Source organism: Sminthopsis crassicaudata, chromosome X, assembly GCF_048593235.1.
Source record: "Sminthopsis crassicaudata isolate SCR6 chromosome X, ASM4859323v1, whole genome shotgun sequence".
Classification (NCBI taxonomy): Eukaryota; Metazoa; Chordata; class Mammalia; order Dasyuromorphia; family Dasyuridae; genus Sminthopsis; species Sminthopsis crassicaudata.
This window is the reverse complement of record NC_133623.1, coordinates 3571475-3594156: the sequence shown is the minus strand read 5'-3', so window position 1 is coordinate 3594156 and position 22682 is coordinate 3571475. Positions and strand designations below refer to the sequence as shown.

The following is a 22682-nucleotide window of genomic DNA, read 5'->3' as shown; positions in this document are numbered from 1 at the left end:
CCAGCGCCTCCCAGCATCAAATGAATTCTGGGACGGCAGACTTGATCTAGGCCATCCAGTGGCACTAAGGTCACACTTCTCAAGCGCAGGCTCTTGTAAAGTCATTTCCAACAGCCAAATGGGCCATCCCTCTGCCTCCAGGCAAGCAAACATCATAAGCTTTTTGGTCTACCCCAAGGACTCATCCCTCCCAACACCAGCAAATGTTTTGTTTTCTTTTATTTTGTTGTTTGTTTTTTGTCTCCCCGGCTTCCGTCTCAGACGGGAGGGGGAAGCCCTCAGTTCCGGCCTTGCATGGGAACCAGAATGAACAAGAGGGGTTAATGAGATCCCCGGCCTCTTTTCCTCAGGTCCTGGCATTTGATACGTCGCTCCTCCTCTTCTCCGGCCCCTCCTTTCTTCGTGTCTTTCTTACAATGAGATGCCCGAGAGTAGCTGCAACACTTAAAAAAAATATAAAACCGGTATCAGATATGGTGGGGTGGGCTGTATGAGACACTGAGAAAACGCTGACCTCCAGGGTCTCGAGCCCTGGGGCTCAAGCCTTGTACCCAGTGGCTGAAGGAAGCGCCTTCCCCACTCTGGGATTTGGCTTCCTGCTCTAGAACACGAGGGCTTCAAGGAGTGCAGGCAGCTAAAGCGCAGAGGCCGGCCCCCACCGAGGCAGAACACCATGTGCGGTAGCAGGGGGCTCCCTCTATTGAGGGCTCCTCAACTCTTTTTCTTTGCTCTAAAAGCAAGCTGGATTGCGATGGGGCAAGATGTGTCCAGAAATGATTGCTGGAGACCTGAGGCCAGAACCCTATTTCAGAAAACCAACAGGGGTTCAAGTAGCTGAGCTCCTGAGATCCCTTTGAATTCTGACCTTGTCCCCCGGGTCTTTCCAGGCTCCCTCACACCACGGTCCTATCCCTCTAACCCCACAGCCATGCAAGATCTCTGTGGGAATCAAGTTGTGGACAGCGGCTACCCTCGCCTTGCCCACGCGGCCTGTTCTGACAACAAATTCGAACACGGCACTTAGTACAGTGCCTGACACGGAACAGGTCTTTCTCCCTCCCTGGTTCCAAGTGTGCCGGCGTGTCTCTTACGGCCCTGGCCTGGGCAATCGGAGCCAGATTTGGGTTCCGGCCCATTTATCACCTTCTGTTTCTACCCCCTAGGAGCTTGGACCTGAAGGTCCGTTCTTTGGGCTTATTGAGTCACTTGACCCAGTGTCAGGGTAGAGTCAGGGTGTCTCCAGAATTGTCTTCCTACTTTTGAGGAGGGGAAGTAACTAGGATAGGCCATTGGGGCCTTAGGATACAATCTCTGGGGGCCAAGGCACTTGGGCCCCAGCTGTGGCTTAGAAACAAAGGGCTTTAGCCCCGAGGTAGCAAGAACCAGTCATTCCTTCAAATGGGAAGCTGCTAGCTGGACTAGGTGGCCCAGGGATGCTTCCCACACACACACACACACCAGGGACGGTTCCGGATTCTGACACGGCCTTCGCCACTCCCCCACTTCAATGATGATCTGAGGGTGCTTTGGGGGTGGCCCATCTTGGGAAGCTTTCAGGAAGCTTGCATCAGGTGCAACAAAAGCCAAGTTGCTGGGGACCTGCAAAGCCGTGGGCCCCCTGCTCCATCTATTCCCCAGGGCCAATGATTGTTTCAAGATCATTCCTGGGACCCCCAAACCTTCTCTGATTCGGTTTCCCGGACCGGGGGGCATGTCTGTACAGAAGCCAACAGACCCGTCCCATCCAGTCTCCCGAGGAGGACTTGCTCTCTGGATGGGAGCTGCACGGCTATTCTGACCCAACTGTGGCCAGGGGGTGAGGCTGAGGGCAAGCCCAGGGGTGCCCCTCTGGGAGGAAGTCAGGTGGTCCTGCCCACCTCTGCCAGGGGGGAAAGTGTACATGGTTTGGGTTTTTGCCATTTCGGGGCCCCGACACCCGAGATGCTCAGAAGTGGGCAGACTCAGCTCCAGGACCCCGGGAGAGCTGAGAGGAGAACGGCAGTGCCGTGAGGGACTGAACAGTCCGCTGGGAAGGGCAGAGGAGGTCCAAGGCCCCGGGAGGCCCGGTGCTAGGGGGTGGCCCTTGGGGGCTGCTGTAGCAGGGCCTGTACGAGGGACACAGGTTGGGAGCGCTAACCGGAGTTTTTATTTTTATATCAAGACACCGTGTTTAAAATCTGTACAAAGAACAAACTCCAGGGGTTTCCATTAGTGTTTTAAGAACTAATTTCTTTTCTTTTTTTTCTTTTTTCTTTTTTTTTTTTTTTTTTTTTTAAAAAGTCTTTTTGAAAGAGAAATGACACAAAAGAGACTGAAAAGAAAAAGGGGGCAAGCTCCTAACAGCAGTAGCCCAAGGGTGGGGAAGGGCAGCACCCCAGAGTGCACTCGGGTGGCAGGATGAGTGAAGGTGGGGGGTGCGGGCAGGCCTGGTACCAGGGTGAAAGCTGCCCCCCCCAAGCAGCCCCTTCCCAGCGGCCCCCGGGGCAGGCCTAGGCGAGAGTTGACCTGAACTATGCCAGGGGCCAGGCAACTCATCCCCTTCCCCTTCCTCTTTCCGGCCCATGGTATTCCTTGGTTCCCATTCTGCTTAAAGAACCCTGCTCCCTGGTCTCTGGCTATGTGAGCGATGGGGGATCGAGGGAAAGAAGCCTTTCCTTCCCTTCTCTGCCTTTCCCGGGGAGAAGAAAGCACTTATTCAAAAATGAAAAATAAAAATAAAGACAAAATCCACCAAGATCCAGAACAGCCCCAGTGGGAGGGAGAAGGATCCCAAGTCTGGGGTTGGCTGGGGGGGGGGGAGAGGAAAGCAGGGGGGGGTGGGGGGGAGGGGGGGCCAAGGGCTGGCCAGCACCAGGGACAGGTACCTGCTGCTTCCCACCGCCCCAGGGGTGCTGACTCCCTGGGGCCGCTGAGGGCTTTCTCCTTTGAAGAGTCCATTCGTGTTTCATTCTGGATATGTGTTTGTACATGGGGGGGGGTCTGTGGTTGTGCATGGGGGGGTCTGCTCTGTGCGCGTGTGTATCTGTGGGGCGGGGCGTATGGGTGTGTGCACAGATGGGGTCTGGGGAGGGGGAAGCAGGGCCGGGCCAGGCAGAAGCTCTGGAGGAGAGCTATACCCGAGTGGTGGAGTGTGAGTGGGGCAACCCGGTGCTGTTGAAGCCAGAAGCGAAGGTGTTATAGGGGTGCAGCGTCTGCAACCCCACCAAGGAGTTGGGGATCATGGTGATGGTGTTGGGAGTCATGAGGGGGATGTCGTCGGGGGAGCGTCGCAGTGTCAGGGTATAGTCAGGGAGGGCACTGAGGCGGAGTGGGTCGTGGCTGGGTGGGCCCTCGCACTCGTGGTGCGAGGGGCCTAACTGGAGGGCTGCGAGCTCCTCCTCGGGGGCCGCTCCCATCTCCCCGGGACCCCCGGGACCCCGCTGGGGACTGGGCTGCCGCAGGGGCTCCTGCCGCCTCTTGTCCTTGCGGTAGTAGAGGGCGGCAAAAGCCAGCACGTTGAGGAAGAGGAGGGAGGCCCCCACAGCGATGGTGACGCTCAGCTCGGTGGAGTAGTCCCGAGGGTTCTCCACCAGAAGCGGCCCCGCGTCCTGGTCTCCGTTCCAGGCGCCCTGGGCGTTCTCGTTGCTGTAGGCCGGGGAGATGGCGGGCCGCTTGGTGCTCCAGGCCTTGCCATTTGGACGCCGGGTGATGTGGGAGCTGTGGGTGGTGTCTGGGGGCGGCACTTTGGTGGTGGTGGACGTGTAGTGGAACATATCGTGCAGGTTGTACAGGTGGGGCACCAGGTGCTTCCAGAAGGCCACCTTGGTGGCGCGGTAGTGGTCACGGACCCGGGGTTTCAGCCCGATGTGAAGGTACAGCTGGTCCCGGGGGTTATACTTGGACCAGGCCACCTCCTCGAAGCGGTTGGCCTTGGTGTGGATGAATTTGGTGTCCTGGGGGACGGGCTTGTTGGGGTCCCTGAAACACCGTACGGAAATCAGGGGTCATCGCCCTGCTTTGGGAAGGGGGGGTATGGTGGATGAAGGGGGCTTGGCGGCGTCCAACATCCCTCACATCCTCCCAGTGGTTCCTCTTGTCTCCCAGTCCCGGGGTCCCCACTGAAGCCAGCTCCTTCCAACACCCCTCGCGACCTCCTCCTCGAGCTCTCATCGCCCCTAGACATCGGACTCCCCCGCCCTCAGCCCCCTTGGCTCTCCTCTCCCCCCCTCCCCAGCCCTGAGCCCCAGACAGCCGCCGTCCCGCCCAGTGCTCCGAGACACCGGAGAGGCGTCGTTTTGGTTTTTCCCCATGCGGGGGATATGCTCCCACACGGCAGTGCCTCGGCAACCCCCCGGGTGTGTGGGGGCCCCCCACCCCTGCCTCACCCGGTCCCTAGTTCTGCCGGCCCCCTCCCCCCTCAAGCCCCTCTCACACTCCCAAGTCAGAGCCACCCCCACACCCTCCACAGGCGTCTCTATCAAAAAAAAAAAAAAGGAAATGCCCCCCAAATGAGAAGAACAGATGGTGGGCGGAGTGACTCTGGATGTGGGAGGAGACAGATGACAGAGGGGAAGCATGCTAGGGTCCTAACGGGGCAGGGGAACCCGGACAGCTCCTCACCCGGGTCTTAGCAAAGTTGGTCCCAGTAGGTCATGACGACGGCACTGAGCATGACATCGTTCTTGGAGAAGTTGCAGGGGAAGAGGTCCGTGGGGCCCACCATGGGGATGCCGAAGACGTAGGGCACCTCATCCCCGTGGGCCGCATCAGACCAAGCTGGCTTCATGAGGCTCTGGCAGTGGTGGTAGAAGGCGTAGAAATAGGTGGGCGAGCCGTAGCGGGCATGCAGGTCGGCCGTCACCACGGAGGGCTCGACCCACTGGTGGTCAGTGAAAAGGGCCACCAGGGTTTTGCGGCGGGTCTCAGGGTTGTCCCGGTCTGCCCAGTCTGTGTACATGAATTTGATGGTCTCCCGAAGGGTGTCCTTGCCCTCCGGGTAGCCGTACAGGTTGTCCACAAAGTTGGAGACGGAGTAGTCGAAGTCGGTGCCCGAGACCCCATCCTCGGGGTCCACCACGGCCTCCACGAACTTGAGTCCCTCCCCCTGGTTGACGCCCAGCATGATGTCATAGTTGAGGAACTCGCCCTGCTCCATAAGGATCTCGGGGTCATCGGGGATCACGTCCCCATCGATCACAGGACCGAAGGCCACGTGGTAGCGAGCTGGCTGGATGTCCTGTTCCACCAACTCTTTGGCACTCTTCTGGCGTAGGCAATCCACCATGTCCACGGTGTCCAGCACGTTGCACCCCACCTTGTCCGCCAGCAGGCTGGTGTACTTGACCGGCTGGTAGTTGACCGCCCAGCTGGAGAGGGCCGAACCGCTTTGAATGATGGCCCTCTGGAAGAGCCCTGTGGGGGACAGGCAGCACGCGGTCAGAGCTTCCCAGCGGGCCGGCCCAGAGTATCGAGGCTCTACATGCTCCCCAGAGCCCCTTCCTCAACCCCACCGTGTCCACGGACCCCGGCCCGGGGCTCTCGTGCACCGTTATCGGGGCTGGGCCAGCGGCGATGGGGGTATGTGACCGAGACTGTCCTCCATCTACTATGCCAGGAGGCTGCTAAAGCGCTAAGGGCGCATAATGAACACTTGACCCTCTTCGTCCTCGTGCGGCTGTCTGCTTTTCTCTTCTCTGTCCTCTGGCTGGCCGCGTCTCAGGCTGGCCGCGTCTCTGGCTATCTCTGTCTCGGGCTGGCCACGTCTCTGGCTAGCTCGGTCTCAGGCTGGCCGTGTCTCTGGCTAGCTCGGTCTCAGGCTGGCCGTGTCTCTGGCTAGCTCGGTCTCTGGCTATCCCTGTCTCTGGCTGGCCGCGTTTCCGGCCATCCCTGTCTCCGAGGGCGTCCCTGGCCGGCGTCTCTCTGCCTCTGTGTGTCTCCATCCCTATCTCTGGCTGTCTCTGTCTCTCCTCTCCGCCCCCACTCCCCTTGGCTTCCTTCCTCGCTTCCTGCCCAGCTGGGCCCAGCTCTCTGCCAAAGCACCACCAGGGAACTGGCTCTTGCATGACAAAGGGGCCTTTCTCTTGAGAGGCCAGAAACAAGGACTAGGAAAGAAGCACCACATACTCTGGGAGGTTCCAGGAGAGCCTGGTAGGCCCAAGGCCCCAAGGTCACCAGGTCTCCAGCAAACACGCCCGCTGGGGCTCCAAGACCTCAAGTGTTGGGAAAAGGGCCTCCTGTCCCACCGCAAGGGCCTTATCACTCTTTCACACCCAAGAGAAAGGAGACCACGCCCTGCAAAGAAGGCTGATTTTCCCGCCCCCCTCCCGGGACCCCAGCCCAGGACTTGCCCCAAAAAGGGCTTCCCTAGGTGCAGGGATCCTCCTCTAATCGCTTCCTCTGATTCAGATCCCCTCCCAAAGCCACATCTCAGGGCACAAGTCATCTCTAAGGAGGCCCAAGAGAACGGAAGGCCATTTCCCAATGCACAGGGAACAGGGTCACAAGCCCCTCTCTTGTTACCCCTCTGTAGCCACAGAAAGCCTGAGACCCAGCTTCCCTCTCTGGAGCCCTCCTGGGTTAGAGGCCACAAGAAAGCAGAACCGCGGATTTCTTAGGTAACGGAAGGAGAATCCGGTTCCTGTCTCCAAGAGCCAGGCCGGGGAGATGCGTGGACACAGTTGCAGGTGCTGTGCCCTGTTTTCTACCTCAAGGGGAGGTCGGGCTCCCAGAGACACTTGGGGGATGCCCCCCAAGCCAGATAGAGAAGACTTCCCCCTCTCAGAAATGAGATTCTCACTAAAGGAACAGCTGGATGGCAGCTGAGAGCAGCAGGCCAAGTCCCGCAGGGCTAGGAAGGGAAACTGAGTCGCAGATACATGACCACTATAGCCTTCATCCTATAAGCAAAGCCACTTTTCCGTGATTTCCTAAGTGTGGGAGAACTCCCAGTGTGGAAACTCCCTCCAGTGAGGCAGATCAGTAAAGTCTCTGACTCGTTTTCCTGGAAAGCTGCAAGAGCAATGAAGGGGGAAGAGTTTGTCCTGAGCTGCATAGACGGTAAAGAGCTGGCTGGGCTGGCCACCGACCAAGACAGACCCTGTGACCACTGTGTGACACTGCCAGAGGATAGGACAGGGGAGGGCAAGGAAAGAGTAAAGGAGAGAAATTTCCCTCATGACATCTGACTAGCTCAAGAGAAAGCAGGTGCCTGGGGGTCCCCAGCCCCTGGTTTGGTGGAAAGATCCCATATCCCCAGAGGATTTCGCTTCAGACGTGAATGACCTCTGCCCTCCAGAAGGAGCGTTTCTTCTGCTTCAAAAAGGAGCCCCGTCCACCCCACCTTGAGATTCATCTCCTCCCAGAGAATGTCTCCCAACCTCTGGGGCTCTCCTCTCCTGCCTGGTGGGAAAGGCAGCCGTGGCCAAGGCCTCTGGTCTCAGAGGGGCCCGAGGACTAAGGGAGCAACGGCCTATGGGGAAGGCAGGCCTGTGCCCCATCCCCGCATATCCCACGCTCCTGAGGAACTACTCACCCTCAGAGTGATGGGACAGCGTCAGGAGGCTGACACAGGAGGCCCCAATGCCGGAACCAAACACAGTGATGCGACGAGGGTCTCCGCCAAAGAAGGCGATGTTCTCACTCACCCAGCGGAGGGCCTGAATCTGGTCCAGGAGCCCATAGTTTCCCTTGGCAGCCTGGTCCCCGGTGCTCAGGAAACCTAGGCCCAACAGAATGGGTGAGAAGAGTGGAGGCTGTTGGCTAGGAGAGCTGGGGCGTGGCCTGGGAGAGCTCCACGAGTTCTGCGTCTGGCTATCCCTCCCTCCCTGACACCCAGAGCGCGGCTCCCTTTTCTCAAGGACTGGCATCATTATGGGGAAGTGGGGGCTGATGTCTCCCACCCGAAATGTCTACCTTACGGTCCCCCCCACCCTGGAGAGCATCCACTTCAGACCCAGCTCAGGGCAAGGGACCCAAGTGCCCCCGAGCTCCTGGTGTGAACAGCAGCGGCGGCCACTCCCGGGAGCCTCCCCTCGCCACCCTTCTGTCCTCAAGTCTCGGCAGAGCCTCCGGGAGGCGGGGGCCAAACGGCCCCAAGACCTTCCATCTCTGTTCCTACTGTGGATCTCATCCTGAGGGATTTGGTTGAAACCCTCTTGGTCTGATAGAGGAAGGAAAGTGTTATTGCTTTGGAAACCTGTTACCATGGAAACAGGTCTTCCCGCCCACCCACTGGGATTTGCTGCTGAGGAGACATGTCACCATGGAGACCACCTTCCCACCCACCTGCTGGGATTTGCTGCTGTGGAGCCACATTGCCATGGCAACGCCCTTCCCACCCACCTGCCGGCTATCCCAGAGAAAGGACCCACCTAGCCCACTCCCAGCCTTCCCGGCCACTGACCATTGGGCCGCCTTCTGAGTGTTTCCCTATTGGGGATGCCGGATGAACGGGCCTCCACCCATCCCTAGCCCTGACTCCTAGAAGGGGGCCTTGGCCCACACAAACCACCTGGAAACCATGGGAGGGAGGTATTCCAACCTCTAAGTGGACCCCAAAGGACTCCCAGAATCCCTATCTTCATCCATCCTAAATGGGCCTGGGCAGCTACATAGGGGTCAGCATGTCCTCTACAGAAAGGCTAAGTTCAGCTCCAGGGTGGAGATGGGGAGGATGAGGAATTCTGGGAAATAGGAGGACCTGAGGCCGAAACAGAGCCCAGGGTCCTCGCCTTACCCCAGCCCCTCCACTGACCACACCCCCAGCTCCCCTAGTGCTAACCACAGGGTGCTCCTGTCTTCTCCCTGCCTGCTCACCTCTGCCATCTGCCACTCGGTCCTCCCCTCTCCCCTTCTCTCATTTGGGCTGCTGGCAGCCACGCCTGGCCTCATGAGTACAAGGAGCCTGCCTCGGGTCCTTGAAGCCCCCCTCCCCCCCACTAGGCCAGCAACAGAGTGGAAGGCCTGTGGACTGGAGTGTTGCTACCCTCTGGCCAACATCCCACTGGCTCCCATGTGACCGAGGATTTCTAAAGGAGAGAGCCCCGTGAAGGAAAGGTAGGAAAGTCCACCCCGGCCTGTTGTGGACACAAGCATACAAACCTGCAGCCCGGGGCAAAAGTCAGCCAGCTCGGGGCCGGTGGGCATGCCACTGGCCTGGGCTACTCGGCGGCCTAGGGATCGGAGCTGAGCCAGCAAGGTCTCGGGAGGAGGGTCAATGTCAAATGTCCTCTGCCTCTGTCCTTCCCGGCCCAGTGCCCGCAGCCCCGAGGGAGTCGGCCAAGACAGCCGTGGGCATCGAGACTAGGCACCCGTGCTTCATAGGCTCTCTCTTGGCCAAACGGAGCATTGGGGCAGGGAGGGGAGAGTGTTAGATTCTGATGTTCTGAACAAAAGTCCCCCAGAGCAACCTTCACTCAGCGTGTCCTTTGACCTCCTACCGGAGTCTCCCAATCACCCAGGGACTTGGAAGCTGTCTTCGAGGTCTGGGTCCAAGCCCTGCAGGGCCAAGGTGCAGTTTACAGTGAATTGCTTGCTCGGGCCTAGGGCTCCCCGCCCACCTTCTCCAGCCCCAGAGATGCTACCTGAACCAGCCTGGGCACTGGCGGAGGTTGGAGGGATGGGGGGTGCGGGCACCAAGGTTTAGGCCAGACACGGGCAAAGATTCCCTAACCATCCGAGCTGTGGCACCGAGTCTCCCTTGCCTGTTGTTTCAGGTGACCCCTGTTTGGGCTTTCGAGCAAAGGCTGAAGGACCCCTGCAGGGTTCGGGGGTCTTGTTCCATTTCTGCTGGCCCAGATGGCCCTGAGGTTCCAGACATCACGGCCATGCTTTCCCCCACAGTTCAGGCCCAAACCAGAGCGGGGACGGAAGGGGACAGAGGAGGCGGCGGTGGCGGCGGCGGCAGTGGGGGGGGGGGGGAGGGAAGCCTCTGGCTGCAGGCCCAGATCCAGCCCTTGGCCTGATTTCTTCCAGTCCTCAGGGAAAGATTGTTTCTGGTTACAGCTGATACAGAAACTTCTCCCCCTAGTGGGTTGCTCAGACTATCCCACTGGAGAAAGGAGCCCCTAAACCAGTGTGACAGGGATCCACAGAACCGTTTCTACATGAACCCACGGAACCGTTTCTACCACGAACTCACGGAACCATTTCTACATGAACCCACGGAACTGTTTCTAGCAGAGGCCCTGACTCGGCAGGAGCAGCGCCTTCTGAAAAAACCCATGTGGCCTGTGCCCCGGGGCCTACTCCTTCAAGCAAGTTCCCACAGTGCCTACCCATATCCAGAGAAAGTGGTCTGAGAGCCCCCATTTCAAAGGGTATGGGGGAGCTGAGGGGGCATTTTCCCTAGGCAGCAGAGCACCTCAGGCCCACTTCAGTCTTTTGCCCTCTCTTTATTCCACTGAGCCCCTCCTGCTCTCTCTTTCCTCAGTTGCCCAAGCTGGGAAAAGCAAGGAGGAATGGCCATCCAACGGCAACCCCTGAGGTTCTCTCATTGCGACTGGAGGCCCCGACTTCCAGGGATCCTGTGGGGCCCTTTGCTCCTCCCATTTTCCTTTCCCTCCCAATATCCCCCTACTTTGTCTTTCTGCCCCAACTTGACTGGCCACGCTACAGGCTATGGGGCTGAACTCCAAAGCAGCAAGAGCTCGCCATGGGTCCAGGGAGTCACACACAGGCATGAGACTAGCAAACCAGGCACTGAAACGAACCAAGCTGCTCTGTGCCCTTCTGCCTGGGAGGTGGGCCCAGCCCCGGAGCGCCGGCACCGGAGGGAGCGGCCCCTCGGACGCCGGGGATACCCAGAGCCGGGGCGCTCACGTGCTACCTCCCTTAGCCATGAGGATGGTCACTCACAGGGGTGAGAGAGAGAGAGAAGCATACGGATGATCAAGCAGACGGAACGCGCACAGCAGAATCCCAGAAGGGGGGAAGTCTGAGGAAAGGGAGCCTCAGCAGGGCAGGGCTCAGGACCCCACCCCCAAGATTCCCACCAGCTCTATTAACCTGGGACCAGAGATGAGGTACAGAATCGGCCCCCGGTTTCCCGGGGTCACCAAGGCCCAGAACGGCCCAGTCTGGTCATGGCACAGCCATTGGCACTGCCGGGGGCGATTTCCCGCCCCGGCCCACTAGCTCGGACCACTGAGTGTTTGCCCCGGCTCGCCATACCTAGCACTCCAACCCGGTAGTTGAGGGTGATGACGATCACGTTGCCGTAGCTGGCGAGGACGCTGCCATCGATCATGTTGCCCGTGCCCTCCATGTAGGAGCCCCCGTGGATATAGACCATGACCGGCTTGGCCCCACTGTCCCGGATGTCTGCAAGGAGAAGAGGTGAGACGGAGGCTGGGGCGTGGGGCCTTCTGCTCGTCCCCCCCCACCCAGCCCACCATCCCAGGAGAGGCTGGGTAGGGAGAAGGCGGCCAAGCGATCCCAGGTGCCAGGACACCATGGCCATCCCAAGGGCAGGACTCAGGGCTCCAGTGGCAGCCGGAGACGCAGAGACAGCTTGACTCTGGTCTCGGTGGTTTTATGGAAAGGGAAATGAGCCTCCCAAGGGCTCACTTAGCACTTTCTTGTTGAGGGCTAAAAGCACCACCGGGAGTGCATGGGTCATGGTGGGCTGGGGCAGGGGGTTAGGGCTACAGCCTCCCCTCGATGGAGTCCACACCCTGGCACTCGAGTCCTGGGACCTGACACGGCTTTAGGGAGGGTCCGGGGAGCCTCACGACTCCCGAGACCAGACCGGTCACACGGAAACATGGCTACGGCCGCTGTGGCCGCCACGCCCCACCCCCCTCCCGCCCAGTGCAGACAGAGACAAGTGGGGGAGCACGAGGGGGAAAGAAAGGGGGCCGAGGGGACCGGGGAAGGGGGGAGCTCGCTTCTCTTGGGCCCAGGGCCCCCGGGCCTGTGCACGTGCCCCAGAGGAAGATGGACAAAGTCTAGAGGGCGAGACCAAGGGGGAGACACCCCGCTCCCGACCCAGCCCAGGCTGTGCCAGTGCTGATGCCAACGGTGAGCAGCCCCTGCTGAGCTCCAGGCCTCCTTCTCTGCTACCATCCCTAGGTGAGGAAGGCCACGCCCTTAGGAGGCTGTGGGGGCTCAGGGAGGACCCTGGGAGACACGAGCGGGAGGGGGCGAGGCGGGGCACTCACTCACCCCGATGGGGAGATGGACCGACCAAGCGACGGGTGGGTAGCGTGTGTCACACGGGGCACTCTGGTGCGAGGCCCGGGGATCTTGCGTCTCCCATCCCACCCCTGGCAGACAAGCTCCGAGCCCCAGTCTCAACCTGCTGTTTAGCTGGCCAGGTTCCGGACCCCGTCTGGCCCACCTCTCTGGCATGGGGAGGCTAGGGAGCAGCGATCCCGGTTCGGCCTATCTCTGGTATCCTTCGGGACCGAACCCACAACCCTAGAGTCCTCATTGTCCATCTCCTGTGACCGGCTGCCCAGCCTGGGGCCACTTTCCCTAGAGCCCCTGATCTCGGGGGGCGACAGTCACTTGGCCAGTCTTTCCCTGTAGCCCTACGTCTCAGATGTTCCTGCTCTCTTCCCCGTGGCTTATCATGGGTGGGAAGTGCCCAGCCCCCACCTGCCCCAGCCTCGGGGGGCTGCTGCCCACCCGAGAGAATCCCACGAATCCGTCCCCTTCGGCATCATGGGCACGCCGAGGGGGCCGTGTTCCGCAGAGCTCTGCTCTCGTCCCATCCCGAGCGGCTGCCCCTGCTGCCCAGGAGCGGCCCCCCCATCCCGGCCCGACTCTAGGCCCCTGACGCCACCCGGGGCCCCTGACGGTGATGGGCGAACAGACCAACCGCCTTGTGCAGGAACGGAAAGACCCCAACGGACGGACGGACGGATGGACGGACAGACAGACAGACAGCCGGGGCTTCTCCCCAGCCGGAGGGGGAAGGGCTCTGTGCCATGCACCAGCCTCCGCGCCCTGCAGCCCCCAAATACCTTCGTCTTCGTCCCCTTCATTATCCGCTAAGTCCTCGCCCTGTTTCTTAGCACCGGATCCTGGGGACCAGACACGCACGGGGAGACACAACAGCACAGAACAGAGAACAAAACAGAGAGAGAATTCAAACACAGCACGAGCACCGTGTGGCCCAGCTGGCCGGCTCCAGACCGGGCCCGGGCCAGCGGGAGGGAAGGTGGTCACTGGGGGAGCGGGGAAACCGAGGCCTGATACTCCGCGGGGGGTGGGGGGTGAGGGAAGGCGCTGGCGCAGGTCTCCTCCTCTGCCCTGGACACCTCCTGCCCAGCCCCCTCCTCCCATCTCAAGGCCCGAGAGGGGGGGCAGGGTACGTCCTGGCCTAGGGACATGCAGAGCCAAGAGGCCCGGGCCCGGGAGCTGGGGACGCTAACGTGAAATGCCAATGGCTCGTCCCTGTGCTGCAGAAATGGCCTTTGGAGGCGGGACCCCCCAAACGAGCCCTCCCTGGGACCTGGGGGAGTCCATTCCTGGTGACCCCAAGAGGGGCTCCTGCTCTCTGGCCTTGGGGGTTCCTCAAGAAAGAGCAGCACCCTGGAGGGTGCCCCCTGGCCAGGGCACAAAATGCTGGGAAGCCTATTCATCGTGAGAGAACGGAGGGAATTCTGGGGACTTCCCCTCTTGTCGGCCCACCCTCAGATGCCCTCGTTCCCTCAGCCGGCCCTGATTCTGCTGTCTCAACTTTCCCTGTGGCCACTGCTCAGAACGGGGGCCGTGCCCAGTAAGACCTGGGCAAGGAGGCCGAGCCTAGAGGGAGGGGCCTCGTAGCACTGACCCAGAGAGCCAATGGGAAAAGGGGACTGGCCAGAGCCCCCGAGCAGAGCGTCATCTGGCCAAGGGGAAATGACAGTGTCTGGATCTCGCCCGAACTAGGTGCTGAGGGCTCCGTGGATGGGTGGCCCTTCCCGAGCCGAAAGCTCACTGAGCCCATGAAGGGCCACCCTTCTGGTGCCCGTGTCCTTACGCTTAAGGAAGGGGCCCGGTCCCCGCCTGCGGAGCCCTTCCCCACACTGGCTGAAGTGATCCCCGAGGCCAGAGCTGCCGGAGCGGACCGGCAGGGATGGAGGGATGTCCTGATGCCAGGCTTCCTCCTGGCACCAGAGCCCTCTTGGGGTCACTCCCAGGGACGGGCTCTCCCAGAAGCCGGAATATCCCTTCTTTGAAAGGGATCTCTTGCCCTTCCCAAACTGTCTTTTCTCCAGCCCTTACAGGGACCGTCCTGGTAAGGAGAACAAAACACCGGCTGAACCTTGGTGCGCGAGAAAACGAGATCTAGAACGTTGGTGCCCAGAGTGCCTTTCAGCCTAAGCCGGAGTTCCCCCTCTTGATCCCTGCTCAGGACCGACTCCCCCTGGCCCATCAGAAGCTCCTTGAGGCCAGGGCCTGGGCTTTCCAGGGATCAAAATGCTTCCAGAGGGCTTCGGTTAGAGTAAGCCCTGATCTGGGCAGAGCCCCCACATCTGGAGATTGGGGGGCGCCTCAGGATGGCTCCCAGGTCGGCACCGGGCCCCTCTGAGACAGAGGGCCAGAGCCCGAGCTGCTGCTCTGCCTGCACGGCTGCCACCCGAGGAAGGCACCCCTGCTCCTCCTCGAGAAATGGGCTATGTGGGAAGGATTCGGCTACTGAGCTCAGCAAAGGAGGTCGAGGGGAAGGAGGGAGGCGCGGACCCGAGGAGACGAGGAGCACCGAGGGCTCTGGGGGATCAAGGGGCAAGCTGGCCAGGAGGGCCACAGACACATTGAGAGCCAGAAAGGGTCTTCCAGGCCACTGCATCCAACGCCCTCAAGACTACTGAGGCCCAGAGAGGTCAATGGGCTGGCCTCAGGTCACAAAGCAACCAAGGGCTCAAGGGAGCACTCATTTCCCCGTGCCATGCTGTGGGCTCTGGAGTGCCCGGATAGCGGATATCTCTAGAATGCATATTGTGCCCCCCCAGCCAGATAAGGAGGGGGCCAGGAGGAACCTCCTCCCAGCACTCAGCCTCTGCCCTCGTTTCCACTCACAGGGGAGAGAGGAGGCAAAGGCCTTATCCTGGGGGGAAATCAAGACCTGCTGTGTGGGGTGACCCCCTGGGGGCTCGGAGGGAGCCCTTGTCCTCTTTTGGGTCTCAGTAAAGGAGCGTGTGGGACTCCGTGATCATTAAGGGCCCTTCCTGCTGTCAATTCCCCAAGTCTAGCGGCCAGGCCCGGCCAGCCCGTGGCTCTGGGTGCCCCCCGCTGATCCTAAGCTCTCTAACTGGCCCGCCTGGAGGCCGCCCTCAAAGCTGCCTGGTGGGGAGAGGGGAAACGAGGAGGGAGGGAGCCGGGGTTGGGGGGCAAGGGGGGCCGGAGATCCCGAGAACAGAATCACCGCCGTGTCGTGGAGAGCACTGCCCTCAGACCACTGGCCGGGAACCAGGAGGCCTGGGTTCTCATCTGGGCTCGGCCACTTCTTTGCTGTGTGCCTTAGTTTCCTCATTTAGAAGTGGGTACGTTATCACCCACCTGACCTCCTTCTGGGAGGTCGTGAGGAGCTATGTGGATGATGGCGGAGGGGAGGAGGCGGAGGGGGGTTCAGAGGGAAAGATGGGGGATCTCAGTGGGGAGCTGTCAGGGCAAAGCTCGCCCCTTCCTCCCTGAGCCTACCTACCAGTCCTGGCTGGGGGCAGGGGCCAGGAAGGGGCCGGGTTTGAGCCTCTGGTTCCGTCCCACGGCCTGCCGGGAGGCCACAGCCGGTGGCTACGGGGAGGAGGCCGAGCCACTCCTGGCTCCCCAAGGGGCCCCCAGAGAGGCGAGGAGGGCGGGGGTGCTCACTTCCCCTGGCGGCCTGGGCCAGGCAGCTTGAAGGCCGGCTCCTTGGGGGCGCGGGCGGGCGGGCGGGTGGGCGGCCGAGCCTCCCCATCTCTGTCTCTCTCCCTCCCGGCCGGCTCGCTACCTACCTCCTTTCCTACAAATTTTCTTGTTGGGTTTTCGGGCGCATTCCTTGGAAATCCGCTTTACTGTAAAATGAATAAAAAACTAAAAAATAACAGGAGGCCTCAGGCCAGGGGCATGCACCCCCCACCCCCCCGGAGCCTCCGGGCAGGCGGGCACGCGCCGGCGAACCTGGCCCGCCGTCTCCTTGGCACTGCCACTTACCTGAGGGTGCCCCCATGAGCGGGGCGGGGACCGCTTAGTCAGAGGACGCACCTAAGCACTGCCTGCGGGGGCCGCCCCCCCACCCCACGGATCCCCCCCCAGCCCCAGCCAGTGCCTCTCGGGGCAAACGGGGGGTCGGGGGGAAGGCCTCGGGCGAGCCGGCATCCTCCCGAGGGTGGCCGTCGGAGGTGACCCCCGCTTCCCCGAAGGCCCCCCCAGCACGGCTCCGGGCCCTGGCCGGCCTCCCCCCCCCAGGGCCCGGCCGCTTTCCCGCACAAGGGAGCCGGGCCGACGCCGAGGGAGGAGGGAGGAGCCGGGGAGAGGAGGGCTGATGAAGGGAAGGAGGAGACGGGGGAGAGGAGCGGGACCCAAGCAGTGATGGCGAGAAGCATCCGCACACAGCTAGCGAGGCATGCTGCAGGGCACACACGGGCGGGCATGCTGGTCTCCGACACAGAAGGGCGGACGCCGGGAGGGGGGGGGATGGGAGGAGGGGGAACAGGAGGGAGGAGAAGGAGGAGGGAGAAAGGGAGGGAGGAGGGAAGGGGAGGGAAGAGGAGGGGAAGGGGGAGGGGGAGAGAAAGAGAGGGGGTAGGGATGAGAGAAAGAGGAGGGGAAGGAGGAGAGGAGGGAAGGAGGGGAGGAGGGGGAGGAAGAAGAGGGAGAAGGAAGAGGAGGGAGGGAAGGAGGGAGAGGGAAAAGGGGCAAGAGAGAGGGGGAGGAGGAAGAGAGGGAGGGGGAGAGAGAAGGGAAGAGGGGGAGGAGGGAGGAGGGAGAAGAGGAGGGAGGGGGAAGAAGGGGAGAGGAGGAAGAGGGAAGAGGGAAAGGAGGAGGGAGAAGAAGGAGGAGTTGAGAGAGAATAAGGAGGGAGGAGGAAGGGGGAGGGAGAAAGGAGCAGGAAGGAGAGAGAGGGAGGGGGAGGAAGGGGAGGAGAAAGGAGAGAGATGAAGGAAGAGGAGGAGAGGGAGGAGTGAGAGAAGAGGAAGGAGAGAGGGAAGGGGAAGGAAGAAGAGAAGGGGGAGGAGGGAGAGAGAAGGAAGAGGAAAGGGAGGAGGGAGAGGGCAAGGGAAGAGGAGGAGAAAGGAAAGGAGAAGAAAGAGAAGAAGGGATAGAAGGAGAAAAGGAGAGAGGAAGGGGGAAGGAAGAAGAGGAAGGGGAGGAGAAAGGAGAGAGATGAAGGAAGAGGGGGTGGGGAGAAGGGAGAGGAAGAGGAAGTAGAGGAGGAAGGAAGAGGGGGAGGGGAGGGGGGGAGAGCAGCGCCAGGGCTGGCCACACTCACCATCCTCGGTGGGCACATAGACGTTCAGATAGAGGCAATCCTCATTGGGTTCCTGGATGTAGGTGGCCACGATGTCGAGATTGGCAGTAAACCACACGGGCAACATGACCTCAGGCACAGCTGTGTGAATGTTCTGAGGGCACACTGGGGGAAAGTGCGTGGCATTCCGGATGCCTGACCAAGATGGGGGCGGCTCGGGGGGCAGGAAGCGTTTCTCGCCAATCGGGGGGGCTGCGTAGGGCACCCCCAGGTACTGGTCAACGGGTCCCAGGATTTCACTGGGCAGGGGCACCCGGGAACCCCTCAGCTTCCCAAAGTGGGTATTAACCGTGGGCGCTGGGGCCTGGGCGCCGGCCCTCAGCACCAAGCTGAGGATCCACAGAGCAAGGCACAGGCTCCGGCCGGCTGAGGGGTCGGGGCTCGGGGGCGGCAAGAGTGGACAAAGGCGTAGCCACATGTTCTGGGCGGGGGGACTGGCGGAGAGCGGCCTCTGGGGTCACGGAACTGGCCTGCTAGGCGAGCCCCTCATAGCTGAGCTGCCGCGAGCCTCACAGCTAAGCCCCTGAGGGACACCCCCGCGGGTACCAGCACCAAGCAGGCAGGTCCTCCGGGCTCTGTTCCTTCAGAGAGGGGAGACCCTAAGGGCTCGATGAGCCTGTGGAAAGAAGGGGGGGGGGAGTCAGCCCAGAGAAGCCCGGCAGGGCTGGGGATGGACTCCACGCACCCACGGGGGCGGGGGCAACCCCGGAGGGAGCCTTCCCCGGACCGTTGGCCAGGCGGCTCCCCGAGGTTTCCTCCCGACTTGGAGACTGAGGCGGGATGCTGGAAGCCCTGGCACCCAAAGCCAAGAGGGACGGCTCTGCGAGCTACCTGAAGCCGTAGAAGGAAGGGCTTGTGAACGCTTACATAAGGGGGGGGGGGTCTGGTCCCGGCTGGGCACGGCCGTGCCCACAAAGCTGTAACTTACAGCATCGGATGTCCCCAACAGCTCTTTGCCCAGCTGAAAAAGGGTGGGATTGTCCGGAGCGCTTCAGGGAAACCGAGGCCCGGGACGCGAGTCTGAGCCCCCCTCTCCCCCCCCAGTCCCAGGCATCTCCCCATCAGAGCCCGCCTGGAGGAGGGGGTCCCCCATGGCTCCTTCCATTCAGTCTTGGCCCCTGGGGGGGCGGGCATCTCATCGCCCATTTCCAGGGAGTGCCAGGGCTGAGCCCGAGAGGCTGCTGCCAAGTACCCCGCCGCCCAGCCGGTGTAAATCAGCGCGAGGAAAAGGGCCCCTGGCCGTGCCATGTGGCTTCAAGAGACAGGTTGGCGAGGGGCGTACAAACCAAGGGAATGCTGGACACAAAGGTAGGGACGTGCCCCCCCCCAGACACACACCCCTTACACACACACACAAACACACCCCCCACCCCCCAAGCGCGCACACACTTCGGAGACAGCCCAGCGTGACTGGCACACATCTCTTCCGTACACACAGAGGCGCTCTCTCCCCGGCGACAAACGCGCTCAGCCTCCTGCCCACCCGATCCGCGCCGCCCCCCACCTCCCCAGTTTCTCCCGCCATCCATCCCGGCTTACAGGGGTGGCCCCTTTAAGAGCGAGCCGAAGGGGTACAGAAGGGAGCCTGGGAACGCCCGGCAAGATCGGCGACGAGAGGGGAATGCGAAAGTGTCTGGGGGGGGGGAGCGGGCGCTGGCTGACAGGGGGCAGGCAGGCAATGTCATCGGGGGGAGGAGTGCCGGGCCGGGGGCCTGAGCGGGAAGGGAGACCGAGGCACGGGGCACGGGGCAGGAGGAACCGAGCAAGAGGGCGGACAGACGGGCCGGGGGGCGGGCGGGGGGGGGGGGGAAGGGGGGGGCGGGCGGCAGCTGAGCTCACACAATCCCCCATTCAGCGTCGCCATGGCAACCTCCGGGCACAGACCGCTCATTCACGCGGCTCCTCCGCCAGGGCGACCCCCATTAACCCCCTCGGCGCCGCGCTCCATCATCGAGGTCCCCCCGCCCTTGGGCGGGCTCCGTTAACTCCCTGGACGCCGCCACCGACCCGCCCCCAACGAAGTCAGGCGACCCCCAAACGCCCTTTGGGTCCCGGGCCAAGGAGGGGGGGATGGAAGCGGCGGGGGACCCCCAGAGGGGGCCGCGGGCCGGGGGGGGGCCGCGGGATGATGGGGGGGCACCGTGCTGGTGGCGGCTCTGCGGGGCGCCGGGGGGGGGGGGGGGGGCCGCAGCAGCCTCACCTTTCGCCCGGGCAGGGCTGCACGCGGAGCGGCCATGGCGATCGCTGTGGTGGAGGCGGAGCGGCTGCGGGGTGGCTGCTGCAGCGGCGGCGCCGGGGCCTCCGAGGCGGCCGCTCGGGCTCCGCAGCCCAGTCCCCGCCGATCCTTTCGCCGGCAGCCTGGCTGTGCCCGCGCACCGCGGGGGCGCGCGGCGCGTGGGGGCGGGCGGGGGGCGCGCGGCGCTGGGGGGGGCGGGGTCCTCGCCATTAACTCCTTGGGCGCCGGAGCGCCTTCCCGCCACGCCCTCCCACCGGGGGAGCGGAGAGAAACTGAGGCCCATCTTGGCGCTCAGAGCGGTCCCCGCTGCTGTCCGCTAGCCCTTTGCCCACTTGGCCCAACGCTCTGGGGTCTATCGGGGAGGGAGGGAGGGGGGGAGGGAGGGAACGAGAGAACGAAGGAAGGCTGGGTCTGCCCAGTCCAGTCCCTTCACTTGCGTCTCCCCTCCTCTGGCTCTGGCCATCTTTCTTGATGCCCTGGAGAGTCCTGCTCAGGCTCCTGTTCTGGCCCATCCCCATCCAGCATCCATCCCCCTATCCATCCATCCATCCAACCATTCATCCCCTTATCCATCCATCCAGCATCCATGCCCCTATCCATCGATCCAACCATTCATCCCCCTATCCATCCATCCATGCATCCATCCAAACATTCATCCCCATCCAGCATCCATCCCCCTATCCATCCATCCATGCATCCATCCAAACATTCATCCCATCCATGCATCCATCCCCCTATCCATCCATCCATGCATCCATCCAACCATTCATCCCCCTATCCATCCATCCAACCTTTCATCCCCATCCAGCATCCATCCCCCTATCCATCCATCCAACCATTCATCCCCCTATCCATCCATCCATCCATCCATCCATCCAAACATTCATCCCCATCCATGCATCCATCCCCCTATCCATCCATCCATCCAACCATTCATCCCCATTCAGCATCCATCCCCCTATCCATCCAACCATTCATCCCCATTCAGCATCCATCCCCCTATCCATCCAACCATTCATCCCCATCCAGCATCCATCCCCCTATCCATGCATCCATCCAAACATTCATCCCCATCCAGCATCCATCCCCCTATCCATCCATTCATCCCCATCCAGCTTCCATCCCCCTATCCATCCATCCAAACATTCATCCCCATCCATGCATCCATCCCCCTATCCATCCATTCATCCCCATCCAGCTTCCATCCCCCTATCCATCCATGCATCCATCCCCCTATCCATCCATCCATGCATCCATCCAACCATTCATCCCCCTATCCATCCATCCAACCATTCATCCCCCTATCCGTCCATCCATGCATCCATCCAACCATTCATCCCCATCCAGCATCCATCCCCCTATCCATCCATCCATGCATCCATCCAACCATTCATCCCCATTCAGCATCCATCCCCCTATCCATCCAACCATTCATCCCCATCCAGCATCCATCCCCCTATCCATGCATCCATCCAAACATTCATCCCCACCCAGCATCCATCCCCCTATCCATCCATTCATCCCCATCCAGCTTCCATCCCCCTATCCATGCATCCATCCAAACATTCATCCCCATCCAGCATCCATCCCCCTATCCATGCATCCATCCAAACATTCATCCCCATCCAGCATCCATCCCCCTATCCATCCATTCATCCCCATCCAGCTTCCATCCCCCTATCCATCCATCCAAACATTCATCCCCATCCATGCATCCATCCCCCTATCCATCCATCCATGCATCCATCCAACCATTCATCCCCCTATCCATCCATCCAACCATTCATCCCCCTATCCGTCCATCCATGCATCCATCCAACCATTCATCCCCATCCAGCATCCATCCCCCTATCCATCCATCCAACCATTCATCCCCCTATCCATCCATCCAACCATTCATCCCCCTATCCATCCATCCATCCATCCATCCATCCAAACATTCATCCCCATCCATGCATCCATCCCCCTATCCATCCATCCATGCATCCATCCAACCATTCATCCCCATTCAGCATCCATCCCCCTATCCATCCAACCATTCATCTTCATCCAGCATCCATCCATCCATCCATCCATCCATCCCCATCCAGCATCCATCCATCCACTAGTCAGGATGGAAGTCCTGCTGACCTCCAAATCGCTCTGAGCCCACCATTTCCAAGCTGACCTTCAGCCTCCCAACAAGTCCGGGATGGTGACCCACGCCAGGGGAGGGACGGAAGGCTGTATCCATTCACAAGTACCCGGTGCTCCAGAGAGCAAACACTACCCCACCCCTCCCACCTTGTGTACACTACTTTTCTGAGATGATCCCAAAGGGGGGCATGTGATCTCCATGAGTGATGACTCCTAAATCTTGTCTTTTTCAATGATTTCAATGCTGGATCTGAGTCACCCAGCCCTTTCCATTAGAGTGGGTCGGTTCTGGGGTTTGGACGGTGTTTGCTCACTCAAGGTCATTTCCCAAAGGTGCCATCAGCCCTAACCCACCATCCCCCGGGCCTTGGGACTGGCTGGGGACTCATTGGGGAAAGAGGCCAAGATGTGGCAGGCCAGGCAGCTACCACTGCAGCCCTCTTCTGGCCCCATCTAGCTCTCCCCTCGCTTCCGTGCACACGAACCAGGCCTAATGTTAATCAAGCCCATGGCCACGGCTCAGGAGGGCATCACGAAATGTGACCACGAGATCCATCCACCAACAAAGCGGAGGACAGAAGCCAGTCTGCCTCTCATGCGGGGACTGCCATGGCCCCTGCTGGGCTGGATCTCTCAAACTCCTGCCTTGTGGTGAAGGGGCGCACCCTGCCCTATAAGACTGAGCCTTGGGGCCTTGGGCCTCTGCCCACACTAGACACACAGGGCAGAAGATCTCCACTCTGGCTGAAGAGGTTGTTGGGCAGGCCAAGGGCCATTCCTCAGCTGGGGAAGGACATGGGCTTGGACTTAGTAAGTCCTGGCTCTGAATTCTGCCCCAGACACAGTATGGTTCTGGCCAAGTCATTTAACCCTTCTGCCCCTTCCCTCCTCTGA

General features: G+C 61.2%; 1 protein-coding gene across 1 annotated transcript; it reads right to left on the bottom strand.

Moving 5' to 3' along the window:
• Positions 1 to 456: 456 nt before the first annotated feature.
• NLGN3 (neuroligin 3) lies at positions 457 to 19786 on the bottom strand. The gene is given in 8 exon segments (XM_074278651.1): positions 457 to 3957; positions 4584 to 5391; positions 7511 to 7696; positions 11149 to 11298; positions 12945 to 13004; positions 15900 to 15959; positions 17378 to 18032; positions 19617 to 19786. Coding segments are annotated over 7 exon segments (2568 nt in total). The 5' UTR covers positions 17835 to 18032; positions 19617 to 19786; the 3' UTR covers positions 457 to 3110.
• Between the last annotated feature and the right edge of the window lie 2896 nt (positions 19787 to 22682).